Here is an 18967-nt window from a genome sequence, read left to right as displayed (position 1 = left end):
CACATAATGTTAAGTACTTCTTAGTAGGTTAATAAATACAAGTGGATTTCGAGTCATTAATGAACATAGGATGAAAAGCCAGGGGACACCCATGGCTAATGTTGAAGGTTTACGGTTCCCATTTAGGAATATCTTGGAGAATCGAGTGTGAAAATATTAGATTCATTCTGGAATCTCTGGTCTGCATTGTGGTTCAATGGAGCAGATCCCCAGCCTCCATCTCAGAAAAACAGTCTTCTTGCCACCCACAGAAACCATATCTCAAAATGTCTGAGACCTAAATGAGGTTATAAATCCTCTCTAGTGCAGTTTAAAATTCAGAAGGTATGGGCCAAAGACTCTTAACTGTTGAGATGGATTGTGTCTGGGGAATCTGGCCAACTCAGATTGTAGTTTTTCCTCCTCTTGAATTGTGGTATGAAGTACATTTGTGGTGGCAGAACTTCTGAGCCAAGAGCTACCTCACTGCTAATGGTCTAAATTCTTTGATTTTCAATCAAGGACTTAGGTGGAGAAGGCAGTGGCAACCCACTCCAGTACTCTTGCCTGGAAAATCCCATGGACAGAGGAGCCTGGTAGGCTGCAATCCATGGGGTCGCTAAGAATCAGACACAACTGAGCAACTTCACTTTCACTTTTCACTTTCATGCATTGGAGAAGGAAATGGCAACCCACTCCAATGTTCTTGCCTGGAGAATCCCAGGGATGGGGCTGCCATCTATGGGGTCTCACAGAGTCAGACACAACTGAAGCGACTTAGCAGCAGCAGCAGCAGCAGCAGCAGCAAGGACTTAGGCACAAGAGACTTGCCCAGGACTGTCAGACAAGGAGGAGATGAGGGCTGGAATTTAGGGTCTCTGGTGTGTTTGGACGGAGAGATTGCTATCGTTCAGTTGCTCAGTCATGCCTGACTCTCTGCAACCCCATGGAGTGTAGCACCCCAGGCTTCCCTGTCCTCACTATCTCCCAGAGTTTGCTTAAACTCATGTCCATTGAGTCAATGATGCCATCCAACCATCTCATCCTCTGTCACCCCCTTCTCCTCCTGCCCTCAGTCTTTCCCAGAATCAGGATCTTTTCCAGTGAGTTGGCTCTTTTCATCAGGTGGCTAAAGTATTGGAGCTTTGGCATCAGTCCTTCCAATGAATATTCAGGGTTGATTTCCTTTAGGATGGACTGGTTTGATCTCCTTGCTGTCCAAGGGACTCTTAAGAGTCTTTTCTTTTGAACCACAGTTCAAAAGCATCAGTTCTTCGGCACTCAGCCTTCTTTATGGTCCAACTCTTATATCCATACATGACTACTGGAAAAACCATAGCCTGAGAGGAAGCAGCAGAAAAATCCATGTCCAGAGCCTTCCCCCAGGCCCAAGCCCCACTGCTCTCCCCATGTAAGGCATGGTACCAGAACATGTCACTCAGAATGCCCACTCTCTGCCTTGTCTCCTGTCCACACAGCACTGCTCGACTGTTCAGGAGTGGCTTTATGAAGAGTGGCCAAGAGAGACATTATACTGTCCTTGGGTAATAAAGGATGTAAGCGTAAAGGCTCTTTACAGAGAGGATGGACAGTGTGGTCTATAGAACCCCCCACCCTCACAGTCATCTGCGCCATTTCTAGAGGTGGCTTTTCATCACCTGCTATAATGGGCTGAATGCTGTGTCCCCACAGATTCATATGTCGAAGCCCAAGCCCCCAGTGTAAGAGATTTGGAGGTAGGGCCTTTGGGAGATGATTAGGTTTAGACAAAGCCACGAAGATGGGTCCCCATGATGGGATTGCGTATGAAAAGGAGGAGACAAGACTTTCTCTGCCTGCTCACACCGAGGCAAGGTCATGTATGTGAGTGCACAGCCAGATGATGATGGTCTACAAGCCAGGAAACAGGCTGCCACGAGACATGGGCTCTAGCAGCATCTTTTTAAGAAACGTTGTATTTTGTGTTGAAGTATAGTTGATTAGCAATGTTGTGATAGTTTCAGGTGGACAGCAAAGGGCCTCAGCTGTACATACACATGTATCCCTTCTCCCCACCCCTCCTCAGGCTGCCCCATAACATTGAACACAGTTCTTGTGCTATGTAGTTAGGACCATCATCGTGATCTGAGAATTCTAGCCTCCAGCATTATGAGAAAGAAGTGCCTGTTGTTTAAGCTCTCCAGGTTGGGGTGTTCTAAGATACCTATCCATGTCTTGGGTCTAGATGGCCAGGTGGGAACACCAGACAGGGACCCCCAGCCCAGGTCCTGTGAATGGAGGCCAGAGCTCTGCCTCTTTCGTGACCCCAGGGACAGAGGCAGAGTAGACAGGCTATGTTGAGAATGTATCCTCTCGGCTCTCTGAGGCCTCATTTGACAGCATGGTTTGTGATTCTGAGAAATTAGCCCAGCTCAGGTGTGACTACAAAATGAGTTTATTAGGAAAGGGAAACAAAGCTTACTTTATGAAAAATTTGTATCCTCTCCCCAAAAGGAAAGACCCAGAATTGGTGGGGTTCAAAGCCTGTATAATTTGGAGATCTTCTTTAAAAAGACCACAAAATTAGGTACAAAATACAGTATTTTAGAGTCAGAGAAAAATCACAAGGAATTGCAAGCTTCTAAAAAACTGATAAATACTTCAGACATACAAAATTTTGGAAAGTAATATCATTTTTTTAGTTAAGTGCCTGATACATGTCTATAGCACTTGTTTTCTGCATCTTTTGACTACACAGTGTTTGGTTGCCTCTTCATTTGACAATAATTTGGTAATATTTCCTGAATATTGAAAAAAGAAAACTTGGTCCTTCCTCTTGGGTCACAACTCATTCTGAGTAATGCATATCCATTTTTAGGATTACTGTCAACTCTAGGAAAGGAAGTTGGAGTGGAGGAGAGAGTGGTCTTCTCTGGCTATGATGAAATAACTTTTATAAATTATATAAAACTCTAAGGCCATGTGATCACACTGCTGGACCCTGCTTGGGCCAGATGAGCCTATGGGGATGGGCTGTGGTCAACAGACCTCTGACCATCTCATGTATAAATCTCACCATGTGGTTCATGCAGGGCAGCTCAGAGCTCTCATGCACAGGCTGCCCCCAAGAGCACATCATGTCTGTTGAAATGTAATGTGCTGGCCCCTTCATGTCACCATGAAAGCTATCTCAGAACAAAAATGCTCTACACGTGCCATGTTCTGCAAATATAAAACAACGGAATTGTCACTTTCTTTGTATTTAGTCTCCAGGTAAACATATTATTGTTTTTGGCCAAAGATGCTTTCAAGTCTTAAAGAATCAGCAGTGAGTTCAAGGTGACCTTTAAAACACACAGATGGTGGCTTTCCAAATGACTGAATTAACCTTCCACAGAGAAGGTAGTAGTTTAGATCTATCAAAGGAATCATCACACAGTAAGTCGCCAATGCCATTTTCACTATGGTTCTTTTTTTTTTTTCCGTCATCTATTATTGTCTGACTTTCAACAGAAGTATGCTGTTTAAAAAAAATATCCTTTCATTCCACAAAATAATGAATTCCACCAGATGTGTACCAGGCATCGTGACAGCACCGTGACAAGCGAGAGAGACTTTGATCCCTGCCCATACCATGCTTAAAGCCTAAGTGCATGTTGGTGCTTCAGTCATGTCCAGTTCTTTGCAGCCCCATGGACTGTAGTCCCCCTGCCTCCTCTGTTCATGGGATTCTCCAGGCAAGAATACTGGAGCGGATTGCCAGTTTCTCCTCCAGGGGATCTTCCTGACCCAGGAATTGAACCTGAGTCTCCAGCATCTCCTGCATTGCAGGTGGATTCTTTACTGCTGAGCCGTCAGGCACGCCCTTACCGCCTAGGGGAAGATGTCAAATTTAGAAAGACATGCTGCAAAGCGTGTCATGTGTCCCACCCATCATCACGGTCTTCCTATCTAATGCTACCAGGGACACTGACTCTCAAGCGTTATCTTTATTGTATTTCTTTTCACGTGTCTATTGTCCATCAGTCCACTTATTATGAATGCCTAAGGCGGGGACTGGCCACCATCTTCTCAGCTGGAGCCCCAGTGCTCAGAACAGAGGCTCAGTGGTAAGACTCTTTCTGGGGAAAAGGATGTTTAAGCGGTGCTCTGAGCAATGAGAGGCAAATTAGTGGAGAAAGAAAAGAAAAGAAACTGGGGACTTCCTTGGTGGCCCAGTGGTTAAGAATCTGCCCTCCAATGCAGGGGCTATTGGTTCAATCCCTGGTTGAGGTACTAAAATCCCATATGCTGCAGGACAACTGCCTGCACACCACCACTAGAGAGAAGTCTGCTCACCTCAACTAAGACCCAACAGAGCCAAATGTTAGTTTAAACAGCATATAGTGTTTTGAAAAATAAAAGAAAGTGATCCTGGGCAGGAGAAAGTGTCAGTGCAGAGTCTTAGGGGTCAACATTGTGACCTGAGTGTGACTTGGCCAGGAGCAAAGCAAGAGTGACAGAGAGGTCATCAGGCCAGACCGGAAGTTCCTCCAGATCCCAAGGGGTGGGCCAGGGAATGGATTGTCCACTCAAGGACACTTTGAGAGTAAAAAGGGGCCAATGGAAAGGGGTACAGCAGAGGATAACACGACTGTCTCAGGCCAGAGGGTCATCCTTTTTTGCACTAACTGTAGGATTTGCCAAATGATCCTTAAACTGGCTGATTAGAGTTAGCTGAGCCTTCTCAGGGGGCACTAGTGGTAAAGAACCCACCTGCGAATGCAGGAGACATGAGAGATGCCAGTTTGATCCCAAAGTTGATAAGATTCCCTAGAAGAGGGTAGGGCAACCCACACCAGTATTCTTGCATGGAGAATCCCATGGACAAAGGAGCCTGACAGCTACAGTCCACAGGGTCGAAAAGTGTCAGACATGACTGAAGCGACTTAGCATGCACGCACACACGAGATGGTGAAAAGGCAGGCCTGACCATCAGGAGGCCTGACCTCCTCCATCAGGAGGGAGGAAAAGTCACAGTGGGACGAGTGCTGGGCAACTGTACCCAGAGCCTCTGGGCGAGAGCAGTGGAAGGAAAGGGGTAGGTTGCTTGTGCTGACTGCAGGTCTTATTTTTGGAAATGCCTGGTGAATGCCAGGCCAGCATTGCCACGGGGCTGGGAGGTGGAGGGGATTGAAATAGAGATCCTAGGAGAGTGGTGGGTTTGAGGCGCTGCCAGCCTGAGTCTCCAGGGCCAAACCAGTGTGGGGCTGTCGGGTCTGGGAGATTTGTGAGGTCCTGAAGGAAACCCTGACCTCTGGGCTTGCCCCTCCCCGAGTGTAAAGAGAGGGGGATGAGGCTTCTGTGGGGAGAGAGATGGCAGAGTCAGGTCTTGGACCAGGCACCGTAGTTTGCAGAAGTCAAGAGCAAGTGTGGCCTATGTGGTAGCTGGGTTGGGCAGGCAGGGGCAGGGAGGTGAAGACTGAGGCCAAGAGGAAGCCCAGGGGAGCTGGAGTCCAAGGGTCTGAGAGGCACCTGTGCTGGGGAGCGTGTGAGGAGGGCGAGAGTTGTGGCCTGTGGGCTTCCCCAGTCCTGAGGTCATAGAGCGTTACAGCTCCTGCACTTGGGGTGGGCCCCAGCACCCTGCGCCGGCCTGTGGTTGTTGCATGTGATGGGTGGGACTCCTCCGCCTGCTCCTTTCCCATGTCAGCTTTTTAATATGTCAAAAATCATCTCAGGTACCCCAGAGCCCTGTATGCCAAGGAAGAAGAGAGTGCAGAGGCCTCTGAGCAGGTACCAAGTAGCGGTGCCATTTGCCTTTCTCAGGCCCTCCACAATTATCTTCCCACCCAGCCCAGTGGAACAACTGAGTCCTCTTATGTTTTCTGCATCTGAAATCCAGGTGCCCCAGACCTTCCTTCTTCATGACTTTCGAGGAGAAATAAGCCCTTTGGTTTTTGCGTCGTCCCTTCGTCATTAGCCATTTTCCAGGAGTGTTGCCCTCTCATCATTTCCTCCCTCCCTCCCTTCCATTGCCCCCTGTATTGATTTTCATTATAGCCCCATGCCCCTCACACCCTCACCTCCTTTGCACACATGGGTGCACAAATTATGCACACAGACATACATTCACTTATTCATGCCTCTTATGTGTCTGGGCCCTGTGGGAAGCCCTCCAGGAGAACTTACAGGTAAAGAAATGAGCAGCATGCGTAGATGGTCTGATGAGGGTGTACCCCATTCGGTACACAGCTGGATACTGGAAGATTTGGTGACAATGCCTTTCTAAGGGAAAACATTGTGATCACCCAGAATCAGAGGTCTGCAAAACCTTGTGGTCCTTGTCCAGGATGGACCTGGCTTGGGACACCAGACAACATATTACCTGTCACCTCTGAATCTTAGAACAATGCCCTCTCCTCTCCCCTGCCCCCATCCCACCAGATGGACTAGGAGGCAGGTGGATGCCTCTCTTTGGAAAGAGCTATGAGGCATCTTTTTCACTGTAAGTACAATTCAGTATAAGGTAGCCAGGAAAAAAAATGCATTCAGAATGTGACACATTTTTCAGAGACAGTGAGATAGAGTGTAAGAATATACACTTGTATTCCCTATGAGCGAGGAACAAATGTAAGTTAGGATGAAGAAGGAGGTTCCACAGGATGGATACAAAGTCCAGAGCAGATGATGTAAGCAGTGGTTCTCAGCCTTCTGTTTGTGTGCAGATCACCTGGAGGCTGGTTAAAGCACAGATTGCTGGGTCAAACCACAACCCCTCACCTAGTTTTTAACTCACCAAGTTTGGGTTATGACTCAGAAATTTGGATTTCTGCTAAGTTCCCAAGTGATGCTGGTCTGGGGACCACATTTGAGCCTGTTCAAGATGCCCAGTGCCTACCTTAGCAAAACTAAGAATAGTGATAATTTGAGATGTTCCAAGTTCATTGGAGGATCTTTAAGTGTATGTGCAGTAATTTTTCTGTTTTATTTGATTGATTGAGACATAGTTAACCTTGAAACTGCTTCTGTTTGTAGAAACTTAAGTTCAGACAAGCACAACCATTTAATAGTTCTGTGATTTAGACAGCCTAATTAATCTCTCTGACCTCAGTTTACTGAATGATAAAAAGGGAAAACTAGTGTGCTATCTGGCTTGTTAATCGAGATGAACAAGGTCATGTGTTTAAAGTTCACCTTGTGTTTGTCCTGTAGCTGTGCTTCCTGCAACTATGAATCTTTTTCTTTCATCAGTTCTGGAAAATACTCATCTATTTTTTTTTTCAAATATTACTATCCTTCTTTCTTACCATTTCTTCCTTCATAGCTTGCTATTAAACATATTTTAGGCCTTACTCCATCCTCTATTCTTTCTTATTTTCTGTTGCCTTTTCTCTATGTGCTACACTATTAAATGTCCTTGGATTGTCTTTTTGTTCATCAATTTTCACTTCATCTGTATCTAATCTACTTTAAACTCATCCACTGCTTTTTTCCATCAGTTATATTTTTAAAAATTTTCTAGCAGTCCTGTTTGTTCTGGTTGTTTCTCAAATAGTCCCGTACATTTCTGAGAGCATCTTATTGCTTGCTAGTTTTTGTGAGTCCCTCATTTGTTTTTTGAACATTTCATGTATAATTAGCTTATATTCTCAATCTAATGATTTCAATACAGAGAGTCCTTAGTGCATAAATCTATGTCTCTCCTGCTCTCTTTCTCTTCCTGCCCGCTTTCTCATAACTCCTGTTTCCTTTGGTTTGGGGTGATCTTTTGAGCTTGTATTTGATTCATATTCATCTGTGGGACTCCCGAGTGTTCTGTGCCAGGGACACTGTCCTTCGGGGTTGAAGAGGTTTTCTTCTTCATGGTCCTTGCTTCATTGTGGGAATCCTAGGTTCAGATGCTCACCTTGCTGCTGACCCCAAGAATGGGATGTTCTCCCTGTGTCCACGCCAGTACTGATATTGGTATTTGTCATTAGGTGAAACACACTTTTTTTTTCATATTTGTCACTCACTTTTCCCTGCTCAAGTTATAGCTCACTTTTTCTTATATACCTACATTTCAAAAGCAATCTGTGGGTTTAGGAAAAAAAAAAAAAAAACCTTACTTTTGTTCACTGATGAATGAGACTGCATGACCCTCATATGCCCACAGTAAAAGCTGAGTTCTTTGAGTGCTCTCATGTGCTGCCATCAGGGATCAAAGTGTGCCATTTCATTTGATACATGTGGCTCTGCAGCTATAGGTCGCAAAAAGAGTCACGGCCTGTCTGAAGTGAAAAGTTTAAAGGGGGTGGTGGACTGATATGAGTATCTCTTCGTTGGTCTGATCAAGGTCCCCATGAAGCTGGAGGAGAAGCAGTGTGGCCTGGTTTCATCTCATGAATTAGAGCAGAGGGAGAGAGAGGGGAGTCTGTGATAAAACTTGAAAAGGCAGGTGTATGAAAGAAGAGCTTGGTGTGGCCCCATATCTGGACCTGTGTTCCATACTGATCCTCCTTTCACTGTGTGTGTGGAAGTCTCACGTGTCTAAATTTTACTGAAGTGGAAGACAGAAGCACCCAGAAGTTGCATTTTCTTTTCCGTTCTGTGGATCATTAAGGCTGGTACCTCTCCTGAGTCCAAGGATGCTCCTGGCATTTTGCTGGCAAGCACACTACTGAGCAGGCTTCCCAGATGGTGCAGCAGTGACGAATCCATCTGCCCAGTGCAGGAAAGACATGAGTTCAGTCCCTGGGTCAAGAAGATCCTCTGGAGTAGGATATGACAACCCACTCCAGTATTCTTATCTAGAAAATCCCATAGACAGAGGAGCCTGGCTGGCTACCTGATACAGCATCAGCTCTGGAAGGGAGCCCCCCCATCTCTCTCTGAACCTCCCCTCCAGGCCGTAGATATACAGCTCATCCCCAGCGTCCTCCTTTCCCCTCAGCCAGCCATGCTCTGCTCTGCCATGGGGAAAAAAAATAAAATACGCAGACAGTGAGAATGCTTGGTAGGCCAGGCTGTGCCCCGGCTGCTCTGTTCAGTCTGCAGCAGACACAATGCCATGACCCCAGACCTCGGTGGGTGAGGGTCGTCTTGACGGTCCTACCACCGCTTGGGTCCTTACTTCCCTATGAATGTCTGGGCATCATTACCACATGTTTTCTCTGATCCAGGAAGTCATAGGAAGGGGGAGCCCCTCCAGGCTGCATCTGGCAGGATGAACACTCTCCTGACCTCAGTTTTGCCTTGTGCCTCATGTCTGTGATGTGCAAAACCTGCTCGTGGCAGAGCCTGAGAGAGTCCACCCTTGGAGACAAGGTGGATCTCCTGCTGTCTCACCAGGGACCTCAAGTCAGTCTTACAGTTTGATAGCACTGAAGTCCCTCACCTTGTAACAGCAAAACACAAATCTGTCGTGAGCCATGGTTTGTCTTGGCTTCTTCTGTCTGCTTCTTCCAAGAGACTCCCCGGAAAGAAATCCTTCTGGGGCTTCTGGGAACATGCTGAAGATAGTTGACCTGGAAGGTGGTCAACCTCAAGAGAGGCTGCAAGACTAGCCCTTTCTCTTTCCACTTTGGGCATCCACGTGACAAACCCGGTGGGTGTCCCAGGACAGTGGGGGTCTTTCTGAGGAACAGGAAGGGGCCAGGAGGAGGAGAGGCTACTTCAGCTTCCAAACCAGTGTTTTCCATATGTTAGATTAAAAATAACCCAGCCCAGGATCTGCCTGCAGCCAGCCAGCAGACACCTCACAGTTGCTGGCCGTTAGTGTCACCAAGCCTCTGGTCTTTGCCACCTACAGATGCTGGGCCTGTGGGTTTCCCTTCTTTGCCTCGTTTCCTGCCAGCTGCCTTGGGGGCCGCTCAGGCTGCATGTCCACGGTCTGTCCCTGTGCCTGCTGCTCCTTAGACTGTGCTCACCAGGTAGCTGTTGCCACTGGTATCCCAGGAGCTGGCACAGGCTGCCTGTCTGGAGCTCTGCGAGAGAGACTCCTCCAGGGCCTCTTCTCGGGGGGATCCTCAAGGAAGTGTGTGCCTTTATAGAAATAGCTGGTTGATTTTTGTCTCACACCAGCTCTTTTAATGCCATTTTTCTTATGAAATATTCAACACACACTAGAGTACCTCACTCTATACGTGTATCTTAGTGTATCTTTTCTAGAGCCAGAGCTCTTTTTTTCTTTCACTTTTTACCACCTCGGTATACATTTCTCAATGAAATCGTTCAAATTTACCTATCTGGGAACTTCGTACAGGTAGAATCACAGCGTCCATTTATACTTATGAGAGTCACTTGTGCTTTGTACCACTGTCGTTTGTTCATTTTATTCATGACATTCTGTGGTATGAATACCCCAAGACTGACTTACTCTGTACTCAGCAGATACTTAGCTTGTTTACAATTTTTGATAATGACAGATAAAGCTGATACAAACATCCCCACACACGTTACGGGTGCAGAATGCATGCATTTTGTATATCTTGGAGTGTATCACTGACTCGGAATAAATAGGTTCAGTTTCAGTGAGTGAGTGAAGTCAGTAGAGAATTCCAAATTGTTTTCCAAAATGATTGAACCAATTCATGCACCTGCTGGCGGTAAATGAAGATGTCTTTTGCCCTCATTCTCAGCAATTTATTATTTTCCGTCTTTTTAACTTTCGCCAGTCTGGAAGGGGCATAATGTTATTTCCACTGTGGGCCTCATTTCCATTTCCCCATTTCTAATGAGGTGATTGCACTATTTCCCTGTCATTCTGTGATCCTCTGCCTGTTTTAACAATAAAAGGTCAATCAAGACTTAAGGCAAGATAGAGTGATGGGCATTGGACATGGATTCAGAAAGTCAGAGTTCAGATCCATTTAATTGTCTCCAGGACCCAAAGGTCCAAGATTCCAAAGTTAGTTGTCACTCGTGTCTGACTCTTTGTGACCCCATGGACTGTAGTCCACCAGGCTCCTCCATCTATGGGATTTTCCAGCCAAGAATACCAGAGTGGGCTGCTATTTCCTTCTCCAGGGGATCTTCCCAACCCAGGGACTGAACCCACATCTCCAGCATTGCAGGCAGACTCTAAGCCAGCAGGGAAGCCCAAGACACAAAAGACTGGAAATCAAAGAGAATGGTATTTTGGAATGGCCTATGGACATCGTTATCCCAAGTTACCCTTTTATATGTATTTGCATAAATTCTTAATGCTTCGTATTTAGAATTTGTATAATTCTCTGAATCTTCAAACTATCCAATTTGTTTGCCACTGATGCTTATAAACTAAGCAAAGCAGGGGTGAGTAATCCTGCCTTATAAAATAGCTTCCCTAAGAGATAAACTCAGTTCTTCCTCGTATAAAACTGTTTTTCCTTTTCTGTGTGGTTGTTTTTCGATTTGACAGCAGCCAACTGGCCTTCATGGGCCATGTGACCATGAAAGGGAGCTTACACTTTGGGGTGCAGGCGGTCTGCTTGGGTTTGGGGGAAGGGCTGTTTTCACAGTGTGGAAGGTTTCAGAAGCAGTCCTGCAGAGGTCGAGGGGAGTCTGGGTGTGTCCCGCCACCCACACCAGCTGCCCTGAGCACTGAGGCATGGAAGGAACCTGTTCGCCGCGCACAGCCAAGCACAACTTAAAAGAAACTTATTTTTAAAACAAAGTTCCAACCCCATGTGACACAGCTGAGCTCTCATGTCCTGGGCTCACTTTTTGAGATGAATCTACAAGGCCAAAAGTGACTGCATCAGCTTCCAAAGCTGGTCCTGTGGATGTGGTCTCTTACAGCCAAGGGGAGGCATCAGAAATTTCCCCACAATGGGGAAATCCCATGACAGTTTTGGCACATTTGGGCCTCTTCCCAAAGTACAGTTGACTGGACACATTGCTTAACATTTGGGGGCCTCAGTTCCCTCATTTTAGAAAATGACAAGGCCGGCAGTGCTTTCTGGGACCTTCTGAGATCTCAGCGACTCACCCTCTCACATCTTGTGATCCCAAAGGTTTGAGTTGCTGAGAGGGGAAGATGGGCTGAGGATGGTGATGACTAAGGAGTTCAGTTGGGGGAGGGGATTCACCTCCATTCTTCTGCCTTTGCAGCCCTCACCTAGACTGCACCCTCCCACAGTCCCACAGGTCTTCCTGGGCAGGGCAGAAGACCTCTCCCTGCAGGGCAATGGGTGTCTCTGTCTGGCATCAGGCTCACAAGTCTCATCCCTGGATAAGGGAAGGGAGTGGCATCAAGGAGGGGACCAGGAGGCAGAGCCAGGGCAACCAGCACAGCCCTGCTTCTGCTCATTGGTCCCCAGCCCCCAGTGGCGGATATTTTCTTCTCCTGGTGATGTCATCTGACGCTATCGTATGATGGTTTAGTCACTAAGTCATGTCCGACCCCATGGACTGTAGCCCAGCAGGCTCCTCTGTCCATGGCATTCTCCAGGCAACAATACTGGAGTGTGTTGTTATTTCCTTCTCCAGGGGATCTTCCTGACCCAGGAATCGAACCCAAGTCTCCTGCATTGTAGGCAGATTCTTTACCATGGGACATTTTAAGTGTCAGTCCTGCTTTCTCCTCCCTGTAAAAAGGAGAGTGAGCTTGACGGAATGAAGAGGGTCCTAGGACGTGGGAGCCTTTCCTGGCCTCCATCTGGGGTCAAGAATATTCCTAGTTAAAATGCCCACCAAACACCCCCTCCAGTGACACACCCTGGGTTGAGTGGGGGAACTGCACTGTCTGGAATCTAACCCAAAAGCAGACCTCATGGAAGAGAGGGGCTGAGTGCAGAGGGCTGCACAGACTCCACTGTTCTGGGGTGCTGTGGGATTCATGTACCTGTGCCCTGAGCCAGGCTGTGCTCCAGGTGAATGGAGGACTCACCCCCAGAGCCTGGGCCTCTCCTGACATCCCCTCAGTGCTCCCAAGCCTGCTGGGTGTTCCTTGTCTGGGACTCGAGGTGTCATCGAGCTGTGAGCTGGGCCCCCCTGGGTACCAAGCCCTTGACCCCGAGGTCAAGACGCTGCTGCAGGCTGCCTGCCCGGGGCGCTCCTCCCCACCCCCAGCAGGCAGTAGGAGTGATGGTGACGCACTGTCTTCTCTCTTCCAGGATCAGGGCCAAGGACAACGGGTCCTACGCCCTGTGCCTGCTGCACGAGGGCAAGGTGCTGCACTACCGCATCGACAAGGACAAGACGGGGAAGCTCTCCATCCCTGGCGGGAAGAATTTCGACACTCTCTGGCAGGTACATGTCTTCCTGGACCTTTATAGAAGACCTGGGTCCTTGCTGAGACCTGCCCAATCAGAGTTCCACATTGCACCCTCCAGGTTCCTGGATGCGTTGGTCTAGGGTTACCACGTTAGGTGACTGAGGCTCCCATAGCTCGTTCAGGGCCCCTCAGCTCTTGGCACCAGGCAGTGGTACCTAACCAGGACTACACATGGTTTAACAGGAGATCCTGCCTTAAGGCACTAGGGACGTTCTACCTGGAGCCCAGAGCAGCCTTTCAGACAAATACACGGTAAAGAAAAGTGTAGATGGCTGGGAAGGGAGTGTTAAAGGTGGCTAATCAGACTATTCTTTGAATTGTGAGGGGCCAAATTTAATATAAAATGTCAAGTGCCATTCTTGCTGCAAAATGAATCGCTGCAAAATTAAGGCAACCTAGTGGTCATCATTTCCTGTGTGTCAGGCCACCACTTGTATAGGATTATCCACCCCTGGCCTAAAAAGGAGTTCGTCTTAACCCAGATAGTAAAGCCTGAAGCAATGTGTAATATGAGAGTTACTTAGGCACTAGTGAGCTCTAATCCGATGTTCACCGCTGCTTTCCACCAGGTACGAACGACTTGGCTTCATTCTAAATCACAGCTCCATGAGGAAATAGCAGAACATCCTACAAACTGTAGTGGGCCCAGAGGCAGAGAAAACCAAAGGACTCTGCCACCCCAAGAACAACAGCTACATTGAGTTTTTGTAGGTGCAGGATGTCACTGGGGAAGGGTTCAAATGGAGGCCCCACCAGGAACTTCATGGGTGGCACCAGCAGGAAAGTACCAGGCTCAAAAAATCTTGTCTTTTTAAAACCTGAGATCAGGGATCCCTATTACCTTTAAAGCACTCAGAGTAACCACCACATGATGTATTTTGGCTCTTAACTGTAACTGGAAGAAAATCTTTTTCTTTGCATGCTGGGTATTTTAATATTCATGCACATTAGTCATAATGTTGACATTATCTTTTGGTTTGTAGCTCATTGACATGTAGCTCATTATTGACCACAGTCTTTGCTTTATTTTAATGGTATTGTTTTGAAAGAGTGTTTGCTCAATGCAAATCAGAGAGATGAGTAGGGAACATTGCCTTCTGGAATTAATTTCCCATCAGAGACTCTCACCTCCTACAAGGATCACTGATGGTGTGCATTGAAAGGCACTGGCCTCCATCCGTCAGTCTGATGCTTGAAGGTCCTGGGCTCCATCACTGCCACACAGCCATTGGATTTCTCCTGAATGACCATTTTCCCTGAGTGAGTCCACTCACAGTCTCCAAGTCTGCATGCTGACTTTAATGTTAAACATCTTTAATTGTTGGAAAATTCCTTTCTAAGACTTTTTCCGGTATTTACTGATTCTGCTACCATATAGTAGTAGTCAGCCTTAATTAAATCTTTCCCCTGTATGTTTGTTTAAGAAAGAGCCTCGAAAGTGCCAGCAGGACCTTCCATTTTCATGAGTGTGATTTCATTGTTCTTTCTTGACAACAATAAGGTTCCATGGTACCCTTCCCCTACCCAGGAATCTGGTGCTGTTTTTCTGAGAGTTGGTAATCGCTTCACTACTCTAGTTTTCCTTTCTGTAGAGAAAGAATCAACACACTTATGGATCAGCTGCTTTTGTGTAGTCCCTGAAGAAAAATGGTTTCTATATTTTAAAGGGTGATTTTTTTTTTTTAATAAAGAACTATGTGACAGAGATGATATGTGGAATGAAAAGACTGAAATATCAGTATCTGGCCCTTTACAGAAAATGTTTGCGTACCCTTGCCCAAGAGGGAAATCTTTATGTATATGCCCACCTCCCACCCATCCTTTTGGAGTAGATTGTCTGAAACCATAAGAATGTAAGGAGATATTTGAATGATACTGGAGAGATGCATGGGATATTTCAGCTGTTGTAGGTATCTCAGTACTATGTCTGAGAACACACTGTTGCATTTAACAGAACAGAGAGAGCTTTGCTGTCCATTTCAGTAGTGTGTTAGGGTTGGTCATACTGGAATATTTATAAAGAGGGTGGATCTCATGTTGTGTTCTTTCCACAATAAAATAAAATTTTAAAGAAGAATGCTCCCTGGAAGGATAAAATATATTCATTCAATGAACATTTACCCAAATAGGTAAGTTTTGAGAGAAAAAACAGGTTTAGGAGCCAAGAGTCCATAACTGGAAAAGGAATCAATAAATAGATAAGAAAGAAATATCAGATAGAAGGATTTTAGTTTGTCTGAAGAGGAAATGCCTGTTTGAGAAAAGAAAATGTGAAAACTAAGGCTGTCTTCCTGTTGCATAATTTTGATTAGGTATAAATAAATCTACTTGCCATTCATTTCCCTTTTAATATAGGAATCAGACACCATGATTCATAGTTTTCTGGGCACCATTAGCCAAGGGTGTCCATGTTCTGCGAACATAAGGCCATTCTCCAAAGGGCCAGCTTTCTCCATGCCCTGGATCTTATGTCACTCGTGTGGTGATGTCTTCTCTCTGAAACTTTTGGGGCGAGTTATTTGGTCCCTCCAAAGCCTTTGCCCAGAGCACTAATACAGAATCAATTACTCCACATTATAATTCATGTATAGCCTTCTCCACCAAGGAAGTAAGCGCCTCAACAGTAGGAAATGTGTCTCATTCACCATAGTTTACCTTTTGTCCTATCTCAGGGCCTACCAACCAACAGATGTTTGTTGAAAGACCGAATAAATGAATTCGTTGTTATAGTATCACATGGATATAGAAGAATATAAACAAAGACATGCGACTTACCACCAAAGAAAGGAAGAAGGAAGGGAAGGAAGGAAGGAGGGAAGGGAGCAAGGAGTAGAATAAGGTTAAAAAGGAAAGGTGGCATGTGGACTTCTGCCAGAAGTCTGAGGGTGGCAGAAAAGAGGTGTAGGGAGGAATCAGGAAGACCACCAAGGAAGCACCTTTTGTTGTTTAGGGCTGTCCTTGAATCACTTTAAAAATCCAAAAGGGGAGTCAGCTGCTCCAGGTAAGGAGCATTTCCTGCCCCCATTATTTATGATACTTTCTTACTTTTTTCTTTTTCAGCTGGTCGAGCATTATTCTTATAAATCAGATGGTTTGTTAAGAGTTCTTACAGTTCCATGTCAAAAAATTGGTGGGCAATCGGGTGAGTAGCCAAGACATTGGAGTTTCCCTCTTTCAGATGCTGATAATAATCAGCCTCATTTTAAATTTGATCTGTTGCAAAGTCAAACCAGATGGGATGAGACTTTGGTTTTACTGATTGATTAAAATGATTACTCCAACTGTATATTTATCATTCATCAAAAGCTAGTCAATAATTTTAAAAATGGATTTGTTTTTATTGCTTATATGAGAAAATTGAATGAAAGAGGATAACGAGAAATGTATGCAGAAAATATATCTGCTTCTCAAGCAGTAATATTTTACAGTCATGTTGATTGATCTGCGGTGGGGGAGGGGATAAATAGATGGTTTTCTCTGACACAGCACTAATTGTGCATGTTCTTTCTCACCAGGAAATATTAACTTCCGTCCACAACTTCCAAGTTCTCATCCTGGGGTAAGTGTTACTTAGCCAGGCCATTAATGATGAAGCAGTTGTATATTAGCACAATGAAAAGTATTTTTAGACAAAGGAGTTATGGTCATTGCTTTTATCACACTTGATAAACTGGGATTGCTGGTGCAGCTAGAATCAGCCTATTTTCAGTTCTGAACTAGCTAAGTTAGCTTCTTTGGTAGGTTAAAATCCCTCCATTTTCTAAAAGTATATGAAATATCCATGTAACCCAATGTTAAATCAGTAGATTTTGGAAATGGTAACATATTATTCAGGCTCAGCCCTGACCCATCCATGAGGAGTCACGTTTATGATCCCTGTGACCACATGCATGATGGGTAGGAAGCTGGGTATATAAATTGTCTCAGTGAGGTTGACTGCCAAACTCTTTTGGTTAAATCAGATAAGACATTGTTATCAGAAAACTCACCCTTTCCAGGAGAGCTGCTTTGGCCATAGCTTGGTGGAGGAAGGCTTGGAATTGGGGTGCTTGGTGCTATCACTTGAGAGAAGAAGCCTCTAAATAAGGATGGAGTTGAAGGCTTGGCAAGAACCCACCACCCCCTCCACATCAGTGGGTGGTAAGAATGTGATCTCTCCACACTTCTACATGTGGGTTTGGCCAACACATGCCTGATGCTCCTGAAAAGAGAGAATTCCAGCTCTCTCTTCTCTCCAGACTGTTAGGAGCTGACACACAGATTTATACTCCAAGCAGGAATTATGTCCTGCTACTTTGAAGGGGACCTCACTGTGGACCTTTGATGCCCTTTAATGCCATTTGTGAGGTTTAAAAATTCCCCCAACATGAGCTATGTGCTCTATACCTCACTTTCTGCCCGTTAGCCCTTAAAATCTGCAGAAGATGAAATGAACCCTCCACCCATGGTAGGGGCTATTGACTTGTTCAGAAGCTGCACCTATGCTAAACCAAGCAGTCTGTCTGAGGCAGCTCTTGTCCCCAAATCAAGGGAACTGAAATGCCAGTGAACTTTGGGATCAACTTCTAAAGTAAAGCACCATTATGGAGTCATCATTTTGTTTTACCCTTTACACGACTCATGGGCCTGGCGAGTCAACTTTAAGATTTTATCCACCATAGGACAGGTCCATTTTGCTCTAAGAGGCATGTGGGCTTAGGGGTGAGAACTTTAAAAGAATATCATGGCTTCTCTTTAGTTGTGCATCACGTAATGGCTTCAAGGAGTTAGACATTTTGGAAAAAGTTTTTACTGACTATATAAAAATATGCATGTTCCCTAAGGGTCCAACTCAGTGAATTTCCACAAGCATCATGGAATCAGCACCCAGAAGTAACAAAATTGGGCTTTTAGAATTAGTTTCTTTAGGATGATTTGTCTTCAGTTTGACAATAATTATATACGAAAAGTGGGCTATTTAATATGAAAACTTGAATCTTATAGCCTTTCATGGAAAATATTGCCAAAATATTTTCCCAGATCCTTCTACTCAAATAGTAGGCTTTTCTTGAAGCCTTTCTGGTGATCACATGTTGCCTCTAGGGCATTTCATCAACAGAATCTGGAGGGGGTTACTGTAATTATAGAGCAGCTAAAATAACATGTCATGTAAGGTAGCCAGTATTTGTTTTCTGAAACATTTACTATTCCTCTTTGCCATTATGGTTTCTAGACTTGGTCAGCGGGTGGAATAATCTCAAGAATCAAATCATACTCCTTCCCAAAGCGTGACCACAGAAAGGTGCTAAAGAGTCCCCTGCTTGCTGTCCCTGACTAAGTGGTAGGACAGACCCGCACTCAGCACCCACGCTCTGCCCTGTGGCTGCCCCTCCGTGTGCACTGCTGGCAACCCTCCTGCTGCTCTGGTCTCATGTCCCTGCCATGTGTAGCCCTCATGGGCAGCCCGTGCCCAGTACTCATTGTGCTTTCCATGTGGGTCCAAGTCCCTTTGCTGCAAAGTCCATCACCGTGAGCACGCTCTCTCTGCTACAGTGTGCACTTGGAAGTCGTCTCCGTCAGTGTAATAAGTGAGGGAATTCTCATATGGGAAAGTCTTTTCAAAGGAAACCAGAATCACATGCTGCAGTGTTATGGTAATTGACTAGATAAATTACACGTTGGTGGAAGGAATAGCCAAAGTAGAGTGGGCCCTGCCCAGTGGCTACACAAGGTCATTGATTTTATAAATATCAAGTGCCAGAGTAACTTCACTGTGGCTGTAGAGTTCCAACACAGAACCTGAGGTATAACATA

General features: G+C 45.7%; 1 protein-coding gene across 6 annotated transcripts in view; it reads left to right on the top strand.

Annotated features, from left to right (window-relative positions):
* Nucleotides 1–18967, top strand: part of SYK (spleen associated tyrosine kinase) — a 105062-nt gene that overhangs the window by 54319 nt on the left and 31776 nt on the right. For 5 of the 6 annotated variants that reach the window (XM_005684187.3, XM_013966200.2, XM_005684184.3 and 2 more), the window contains 4 exons: nucleotides 13014–13149; nucleotides 16235–16316; nucleotides 16690–16733; nucleotides 18387–18455. In XM_005684187.3, coding sequence (XP_005684244.1) covers nucleotides 13014–13149; nucleotides 16235–16316; nucleotides 16690–16733; nucleotides 18387–18455 — 331 coding nt within the window. The remainder of the gene's footprint in view (nucleotides 1–13013; nucleotides 13150–16234; nucleotides 16317–16689; nucleotides 16734–18386; nucleotides 18456–18967) is intronic. The other variant, XM_005684191.3, reaches the window with a different exon arrangement.

Source organism: Capra hircus, chromosome 8 (assembly GCF_001704415.2).
Source record: "Capra hircus breed San Clemente chromosome 8, ASM170441v1, whole genome shotgun sequence".
NCBI lineage: Eukaryota > Metazoa > Chordata > Mammalia > Artiodactyla > Bovidae > Capra > Capra hircus.
The sequence above is the reverse complement of the archived record's forward strand: the minus strand, read 5'-3'. Positions and strand labels throughout refer to the sequence as shown.